The 10037-nt window shown below is 43.5% G+C and overlaps 1 protein-coding gene across 1 annotated transcript; it reads right to left on the bottom strand.

Moving 5' to 3' along the window:
* Positions 1–4664: 4664 nt before the first annotated feature.
* On the bottom strand, positions 4665–9173 carry LOC311054865 (homeobox protein Hox-B1a-like; the record flags this gene model as incomplete). Its single annotated transcript, XM_084070862.1, has 3 exons — positions 4665–5050; positions 8201–8984; positions 9087–9173. The coding sequence occupies 3 exons, from the start codon at positions 9171–9173 to the stop codon at positions 4665–4667; spliced, it is 1257 nt and encodes a 418-aa protein (XP_083926988.1).
* Between the last annotated feature and the right edge of the window lie 864 nt (positions 9174–10037).

Below are 10037 nucleotides of genomic sequence, written 5' to 3' on the forward strand. Positions count from 1 at the left end.
GCACCGGCTTCGAATGCTATCAATGCATTGAATGGGAGATTATCACGTTTTATCAGACCATTGAATGGGCGAGTAGGTGACGAGTAGGTGATACAAGGCGATTTGTCAGACCATTCATTGGGCGTAATCAGGAGCTACTGACCTACTTTGGAGGCTGAGCAGTCCCCACAACAATATTTACGATTCTGTGCCTATCGGTACATAACTCCAACGGCGCTGAGTAGGCTCAGGCGAGGGCTCCAGCTCGCCTGAGACTGCACGCCTCCGTCATGGTCCCAAACCAAAACAACCAAAACCAAAACCCAAACTGAACTATTTAAGTCATCTCCGTCGGTAGGTCAGTATGTCTTGATAACACCCAATGAATGGTCTGATAAATCGCGCGTAGGTAAGTAGGTCGCCTACTTCGCCCATTCAATGGTCTAATAAAAGGTGATAATGTCCCATTCAATGCATTGATAGCATCCGAATCAGGTGAAAGGAGAGGAGGAGAGGAGGAGAGGAGGAAAGGAGGAGAGAGAAGGAGTGTTTACATGTTTACGTCCCAGAGGCTCTCCAGAGGCCGAAAGGTCAGCGAGCCACCCGGAAAGCACTGCCACATTCCTCACCTCAACGCTGTGTGTGTGTGTGTGTGTGTGTGTGTGTGTGTGTGTGTGTGTGTGTGTGTGTGTGTGTGTGTGTGTGTGTGTGTGTGTGTGTGTGTGTGTGTGTGTGTGTGTGTGTGTGTGTGTGTGTGTGTGTGTGTGTGTGTGTGTGGAGGGGTCATCTGCAGGCCAGCTATGTGAATGTAAAGAGGCTTGACTGCCCATTGAAATGCATGAAGCGCTGTGCATGTCATTGGTATGCATGTCACACACACACACACACACACACACACACACACACACACACACACACACACACACTGAATATAAAGACAGTTTGTTCAAATGTACACTGTCAAATTGTGAGCGTTAATTTAACTCTTCGAGTGTCCAATTGGAACCAAACGGTCCATTTGGTTCCATTTGGACAACTCTCTGAGTTAAAGGAACACTTCACCCAAAAAATGATTGAAGTTAAATGAACACTGACGATTTATCTAATGCTTTATAAGATGCACCCGTCATTGAGTTCAGTAGAATGTGGTTTTTAATTGAGGTAGATTGAAATATAAACAACACAGGAAATAAAACATCATCTTGATTGAGGATCGAATTCAGGAAAAACTCAACTAATAAAACTCAGTTGTAAACAAAACAAAATGATACACAAAATTAAAAACAAGTCGTACCGAATCTCTCATCATGTCCTGAATCACATCTAGACTACACATAAAACACACACATTTACCCTATAAAACATGATTTAACACACACACACACACACACACACACACACACACACACACACACACACACACACACACACACACACACACAGTCAAAGTCAGTTGCCATCATTTCGGATGTTTCAGAGACATCTAAAGTATAGATGAATACATTGTATCTGTTTGATTTAACGATGATATTTGATCGTAACTTAATAATAAACCAGTTTAGATCATGTTTCTCTAATGTCACTATACTGTATATAGATACAGTATTATTATACTTATCAGCAGGGACAGGCAGGTACATTATGATATTTTCTGAAGAAATCCCTTCAACACAAATATATTTATTTCATTTGTATGTGTAAATCATAGATTTACCCCCCCCCCCCCCCCCCCTCTGTGTCTTTCATTCAGTTTTTGTTTCTGTTCCTTAGAAAATTATTCCTGAGTCTAAATCAGTTCTAAAGCTTTTTGCTCCAGAACCAAAAGACCAATTTAATGTCTACAAGATCTGCTATTTTCACCAGTTTTTGAAGGGTTTTTGTTTATTTATTCATGGAATTTCTTAGATTTATTTTTCAAAATTCATTAAATTCTCTTGACAAATGTTTTTTTTTTTTTTACATTTCGATATAATAATTTAAAAGGAATTACATTTAGTCAACGAAAAGTAAAGGGATAGATCGCCTATTTACTCGTGAGTCGTGACCCATCATAATTGTTTGGGAAACACTGGTCTAAATAATGAGTCTATTTACCATCAAAGACCTTGGAACAATGTAACCTTGTTTAAATACAAACCTACACACACACACACACACACACACACACACACACACACACACACACACACACACACACACACACACGCACACACACGCTTGGCATATATACTGTATCTAAAAATATTCGTCAGGAATTTTCTCAAAATATTTCACTGTCATTCCAAAGGTTGAAGAGGTCACTGCTTTCTTTAGGCTGAATGTTTATATATCAAAAACCAAAACAGGATATATCTAATTAATAATTAATAATGAAAACATTTCAGCCAAATAAGTGGACAAAGTGTTAGAAATAGACCCTGTGTTCCTGTAGTGCAAACATCACAACACATTCAGATATGCCGGTAGTACAGTATTTGTTTTCTAATTGTCGTAAAAAATGTCTTCTTATAAAACGGTATAAAACTGCAGCACAGAAGTACCTTCATGTACAGAGAACATTTCTTAAGCTAAAAAAACATACATCAAAGATTCAAAAGAATACATTTATAACCCTCTTCAGACCACAGTGTTATTGGCCCATAAGCCCCCGTATAAAACCTTATTAAAAGTGTATAAAAAACATATTAAAACTGTATTATATTGTATAAAACCGTATTACATTGTATAAAACTAAACCCTATAAAACCCCTGTTGTTAACGTGTATAAGCCCATACTATAAAAAAAAAGGCATGTTGATTTAAACAGGAAAAAAACACCAAAGTGCATTTTCCAACATTCAAGACTCTTTATTTATACTCTGCAGTACGATGGTGTTGCACACCCTCACACTACAGAATATAAATTAAAGGAGACATCCGCGCATTTTAAGTGTTATCTTTGATGTGTGGCAAATCACTCACCAACGTAGAAATGCCCATTGAGTTACTCCACAGATCCCCCTGTCGACCCCCACCGTTGGCATAATAGGAGGCGCGTGAATAGCCCAAATTCTCCTATTTTAACAAATGCAAAGTCTGTTTTTTTTCTCCTAGCACTCATTGTGGAGTCCCATGATACCCTTACAGGCGCTGAAAGTCCCGACAAGCTAACTGCTAACAACAGAACGAGCTAACGCTGGCTGCTTGTCTCTCTGCCTGGCAACACCAGGTTGCCAGAGTTTGTGTGAATTATTGAGTTTAAATCACATGTGAGTGAACCTGACCACCATACCAGTACAACCATTTAGTGCTGTAAAGTCACTACATCTCAGAGGCAAATATTGTACTTTACTCCACTACAATTATTTGAAAACTTTAGTTACTAGTAACTTTGTAGATTTTGATAAGTATCACAAAACATACTATAACCACTTCAGTCCTATATTTTGGCCAATTGAAAATAGCCGATCTACAAGCTCACAATGCGTCACGATGCGACGCATTGTGAGCTTGTAGATCTGCTATTTTCAAAAGATCTTTAAACATTTTAACTTGTGAAATGGGACATTCTGCATAATGAGTACTTTTACTTTTGTTGTTTAAGAATAAAATGTTCAGATATCATTGTGGATCATATCTCTTCTTTGCCTGCATGTGTTAATGCCATCGTGTAGGCTGCGGTTCATGCAAGTCATCATCTCACATTGAATTATCATAAAATAAAGTAGAATATTTCACAGAATCATTTACCCTGATAATCCGAAACGGACAAACACACGCGGTCGACACGTCGAGTCTCACGTGTACTGAATGTGTTGGCACCGTAGACTGTAAAAAAATATGGACGAAGGGAACGGTGACAATATCACCCATCGGTTTCTACAGAACAGTTGTGAAGCAACTATTTCAGCGAATTCAAATCCACCATCTTGGAATTTTCCGGTCCCGAAAAGCAACCGGAAACCAATGCTATTCACTCAGTAGAACTCAAAAAACATACCCTGCTTTATCCTCAGTTTAAAAAAAATAATGGGACCATTAATTTACAAAAACGCATAATATCATTCTGAAGAACATGTGAACATAAAGTCTTTATGAAAAGGTTTACTAAGGTGATAAAACCAGGTGTAAAGTCGGGTCAAGTTCCCATTGACTCCAATGGAATGACATTTATTTTGCAGCCGGAGGAGAGGGGAATCAGCGCCACCTTCTCGGCCAGTGGTTCTCAACCAGTGGTCCGGGGACCACCAGTGGTCCTTGGGAGGGTATACCAGGGGGTCCCCCCAGCGAGATTAGTTAACATAGCGTCACAATCCTTTTAACCACTTGGCTTTGGCTATTCAAAAATAGCAGATCTACAAGCTTATAGCGCTATAAGCTTGTACATCTGCTATTTGTGAAAAATCGTGAAAATGTGTGCATATCATTGAATATATATATTTTTCAAAACGGGCATTTTGAACTCAAATCTTTGCTTCTGGGGGGTCCCTGGAACAAAACATTTTCAGATTGGGGGGTCCGCGGCTGAATGTATATCAATTTAGAGGTCCCTGGCATGAAAAAGGTTGTAAACCACTGTTCGAGGCCAATAATGAGAACGGCAGTATTTTCATGACTTCCGCATCGGCCTCGTTTCCCAGAGTGAATGGATGCTTGATGCTCATTGGTCAGAGTGAACGACTGCTTGATGCTCATTGGTCCACGCTCTACGTCTCTGAATCGGGGGACGCTCCCGGAGACGCGCAGGAGCCGTCCGACGAGTGTTCCGAGGAGTTGGTGTCCTCCTGCGCCTCCTCGTCCCTATTGGACCCCGAGGAGGAGGAGGAGGAGCCGGCTGTGGCTCCGCCCCCGCCCCCGCCGGCCCCGCCCCCCTCCTTCTCGCGCTTCTTCTGCTTCATGCGTCGGTTCTGGAACCAGATCTTCACCTGCGTCTCGTTGAGCTCCAGCGTGGCGGCGATCTCCACCCGCCTGGCCCGCGTCAGGTACTTACTGAAGTGGAACTCCTTCTCCAGCTCCGTCAGCTGCTTGGTGCTGAAGTTGGTGCGCAATGCATTCTGGGAGCCCGCCACCAGGCCGTAGTCCGAGGGTTTGACTGAGAGAGAGAGAGAGAGAGAGAGAGAGAGAGAGAGAGAGAGAGAGAGGGAGAAAATATGGTTATTGACGTGTTATTTTAACCATATAGGCTGACGCCCCTCTGGTAATGCCATACCTGTTTTACCATGTGTACCAATTGTACCCGTCTGTGTCGCTTTTATGTCCATATATGGAGATCTCTGTATCTGTCTGTCTACTTTGCACACACTGAGTATGAAGTGTGACTGTTCATATTCATCCAGACCCACCCTGGGCAAGACCTGGGATGTTGGTTGTCTATAGGAAGTTGACAACCGGAAATGGTTGAATTTGGCAGAAGTACAGCCCAAGGAAATGACATTGATGCAAATTACAAATCTGTTAACATTCTCCGTGAATGAAACGAGTGTTGTGATTGGTCAAAAAATATTGTTTCCGGGGCAAACGGAAATCCTGTCCACTCAGGACTTCCTAGACACTCGCTGCTTTAGGTCGTGACCAGGCTCTTCTTTTCGCAGATGAGTGAGGCTGGGACGGGGACCGAGGTTAACAGGACAGTTATGACATCACAATAACAGTCTATGGGGGGGGCTGAGGCTGAGCTACACTACCAGATCATGACAATTAATTATGTAAATTTTACCCTATTTACAGTATCTATTTACATTACATTTAGCCTATATATCCTCTCCTCTCCTCTCCTCTCCTCTCCAGTGATAATATAAGAGTATATATATCGTATTTAAAGCAGAAACAGGAGGTTATGAATGGAGTATATATATCGTATTTAAAGCAGAAACAGGAGGTTATAAATGGAATATATATATCGTATTTAAAGCAGAAACAGGAGGTTATGAATGGAGTATCGCTGCTCCCTCCCAGCGGAGCTGCTTAACGGACGCTGTAGACTTTTATGACCGACACCAGACCTCCATAAATCAGTAGAAGTGAAACCACTCCGCGGCCTCTCAGCGGAGGGATCACAATATAGAGCTTATACACCACAGTCCCACTCCACCTCGACGGTGTCGCTTGATGATGATGATGCCACAACGCCACGCGTTGTGAGCTTGTAGATTTGTTTGTTTCTTTTTGGCAAGTGACACCCTACAATGGCTATAAATAAGCTTCAATATTTAATTATTGTATATAATCCCCACTGACCCCTGCACTCTTTTCCCCCACTGTGTTCAAAAGACATGAGGACACCAATAGAATATATCTGACAGAACAGAATCGAATCGAATCGAATCGAACAGAACAGAACAGAACAGAACAGAACACAGAACAGAACAGAGAACAGAACAGAGAATAGAACACAGAACAGAACAGAGAACAGAACAGAACAGAACAGAACAGAACAGAACAGAACAGAACAGAACAGAGAACAGAACATAGAATAGAACACAGAACAGAACAGAGAACAGAACAGAACAGAACAGAACAGAACAGAGAACAGAACATAGAATAGAACACAGAACAGAACAGAACAGAGAACAGAACAGAACAGAACAGAACAGAACAGAACAGAGAACAGAACAGTGGTTGAACGATACATTTGGGGTTTTGAATAAACGTGTTTTATTTCGTTGAACTTAAAACACGTGATCAGTAGGTAGCCTATAGCATACAGTAGTCCAGTGTGGGAACATAAGGCTCACCAAAACAAAAGAACAATATCTACAACATAGTCTGAGGGGAGGGGGGGGGCTAGAGGGGGGGGGGGGTGTTGCTTTAAAGATAACAGGCGCACAGACTTCCCACGGCGAAGGAAAGCAGAGTCTGTTATATCCATTAGAGAGAGAGAGAGAGAGAGAGAGAGAGAGAGAGAGAGACTATCAGTTGTTCGGGGGGATTGGGGGGGGGGGGTACCAGCGGGCCAGACGTGCCTATCTATCCGTGTCTGGACCCAGATATGACCGCGAACTGACTCTGAGAGAAAAAAAACTGTAAAAGACAAGAAAAATGACGAAAAAATGAGAGAGAGAGAGAGAGAGAGAGGGGCCTGTAGACGCCTTCAATTCATGTTATTTTATTTTAATTATTATTATTATAAACAGGCAACTTTTTTTAAAGTATTTGAATGCGTGTTATTAATATGCGTCATAATGACATACTGAAGGCCTAAAGGCCGTAGATTAGTAATAGTGTGAATGTATTTAATAATTGACACGTTTAATAAATCACTTTGCGTTTGTAAAAGCTGTGTCTGTGTTTTGACTTCGTTCATTCTGAAGACATGTTGTTGTTGTTGTTGTGAGTGAAGAAAAACACTGCAATGGAGGAAACATTACAAAATGGAGGAAACAGATTGAATAATTGAATGTTATTTATTTATTTATTTATTAGCCCATATGCTGCGTGTGGATTCTGTCCGTTAAACACAACACGCTGTGATGTAATCTTTCTGATATCATATAATCTCTGAACTTTTCTTGAACTGTTTGTGACGTCAGTTAGTTGTTGAAGGTTTAGATTATTGAGATGTTCTGCTGATGACGTCACTGATTGATAGATGACATTTTATTGATCCTGTATTTCCTTCCATTCACCTGATGATTGATGCGATGGAACACAACGAGCCTACTGTTGGAATCAGGCCCTTTATTTAGCTCTGTGAATCTGGGTTCGATTTGTTAATAATGATACTGATGATAAAATAATAAAAGTAATAATAATAATAACAATAATTGTATTTATTTATATAAATATGAATAGGCCTACTCAAAGACTTTCCGTTTTTGAATGTTCTCGTGTTGTTTTATATAACTATTACATGTATTCATCTTATTCGTTGTCTGTACTTCCAAAACAATTCATAGAAGTTTATCTGATCGTTGATTGATTAATTGATTGATTGATTGATTGATTGATTGATTATTACTGATCGATCATATAGAAACCAAAATGTACTTCTACCTTATAACCCTAATGTACCTATAACCAAAACTATCAAATACATTAATGTGCTTAAAACAAACTATTTCGTGTAAGTTCACTTTGATTTGAGTTGTATTTAGGTTTATTCAATACAGTATTACTGTATCGCCGCTCCATTTATTATGGAACAAAACAACTCCATATGAAAAGTTCACAGACTTTTTCATGAAAAGTCAACGAACGGAACAAACCCATAAAAACAGCCCAATGAGCCGCTGTATTTCCTCACCTGTTTTGGGGGGATTCCTCTTGACTTTCATCCAGTCGAAGGTGGGCCCCTGTCCGGCCTGGCCTCCTCCGTCCTCCTCCCCTCCTCGGTCTCTGATCTCCAGGGATCCTCCGGGCAGATCCACGTAGCCTCCTCCGAGACCCAGGAAGGCGGCCGCCTGGCCTTCCAGGCCTCCTCCTCCAGCCACCGCTCCTCCTCCGTACTGCGCCCCGGGCAGCGCGCCCTGAGGCCCGCAGTACGCCCCCGCGATGGCCCCGTATCCTCCGGAGCCTCCACCTCCACCTCCTCCAGCGGTGACGGGAGCCCCGGAGTGGCTGAAGCCGCTCTGGTGGTAGTATGAGGAGGGAGAGTCCTCCAGGAAATACTGCGGACCCGGACCACCGACCCCGGGGTAGTCCGTGTTGTTGGGCCCGTAGGCCCCCCCGCTGAGGGTCCCGGTGGTGTTGTACTGGGACAGTCCCATCTGGGCCTGATGAAGATGAGGATGAGGAGGATGGTGGTAGCCGTTCTGAGTCTGCTGCTGCTGCTGCTGTTGTTGAGGAAGATGATGGTGAGGATGATGGTGATTTTGGGTCACCTCTGAACTCCCAGACACACCTCCACCTCCTTCTCCTCCTCCTTCTCCTGCGGTGCCGGTGGCCTGTAGTGCGTAAAGCCGGCCGTCTCCTCCGGTGCTGCCGCTGTAGCTGGAGGCGGAGGTGAGGTCGCCGGCGCTGTCGCCTCCCGTCGTCCCGTTGAGGGCCGCGGAGGAGCCGGCGGGAGGCGCGTGGAAGGAGCCGGTGGCCTGGTGATGAAGATGATGGTGATGATGATGATGGTCCAGGTGGTGGTGGTGGTGGTGGTGAGGAAGATGAGGGTGGTGATGAAGGTAGGCGGGTTTGGAGGCCGGGTAGGTCGCGGTGGTCCCGGGCCGGTAGGACCCGGTGGTCCCGGGCCCCCGGGTGCACATGGAGTACTCCAGATACGAGTTCATTCTGCCACCAGGGCCACTGTCCATCCGCTGGATGGATGAGGGAATCAATCAATCAATGAATGAATGAACGAATCAATCAATTAATGAATGGATCAAAATATTCCAAACAGCCTGAACGCTTTAGATCAAAGAAAACAATAACTCATCCGATGATAAATCACATCTCGTCTCACATCGCTCTTGTGTGTGTGTGTGTGTGTGTGTGTGTGTGTGTGTGTGTGTGTGTGTGTGTGTGTGTGTGTGTGTGTGTGTGTGTGTGTGTGTGTGTGTGTGTGTGTGTGTGTGTGTGTGTGTGTGTGTGTGTGTGTGCGTGCTGCCGTGTCAGTGCGTGGCGTGCGTGTGCGCGTAAAAAGCGGAAGGCCTCTCCAATCCAATCCAAGCTGCAGTCAGTGTTTCTTAACGGAAGGGAATCCCCGTGCGTGCGTGCGTGCGTGTCACGGAGACACAAGGAGGAGAATGATGGAGCGAAAAAAACGCTTGAGTCACCTCGTCCTGTCAGCCTTAAAATAAAACACTTCTCCTCTCCTTTCTGTGACACCTCTCTCTCTCTCTCTCTCTCTCTCTCTCTCTCTCTCTCTCTCTCTCTCTCTCTCTCTCTCTGACACTTGTCTTACCTCTCGGCCGTCCGTCGCGGGTCACGTGAGCGCGTCGTCACCTCGCCTATAGAAGTGAGGGGGGGGGGGTTGTCAGTCAGTCACACACACAGTGAAACACATATAATAAATATTAGCTTACTTATTGCTTACTTGTCAGAATCAGAATCAGGTTTATTACTTGTAAAGTAATAAAGTAAGTATCAGGCATCAGAAATAACGGAAAGCTGACCTCTTCTCAAAAGAAGTTATTTTAGGAGCTTATATGTGA

The sequence above is a fragment of the Gymnoscopelus microlampas genome, assembly GCF_963454915.1.
Source record: "Gymnoscopelus microlampas genome assembly, chromosome: 11".
NCBI lineage: Eukaryota > Metazoa > Chordata > Actinopteri > Myctophiformes > Myctophidae > Gymnoscopelus > Gymnoscopelus microlampas.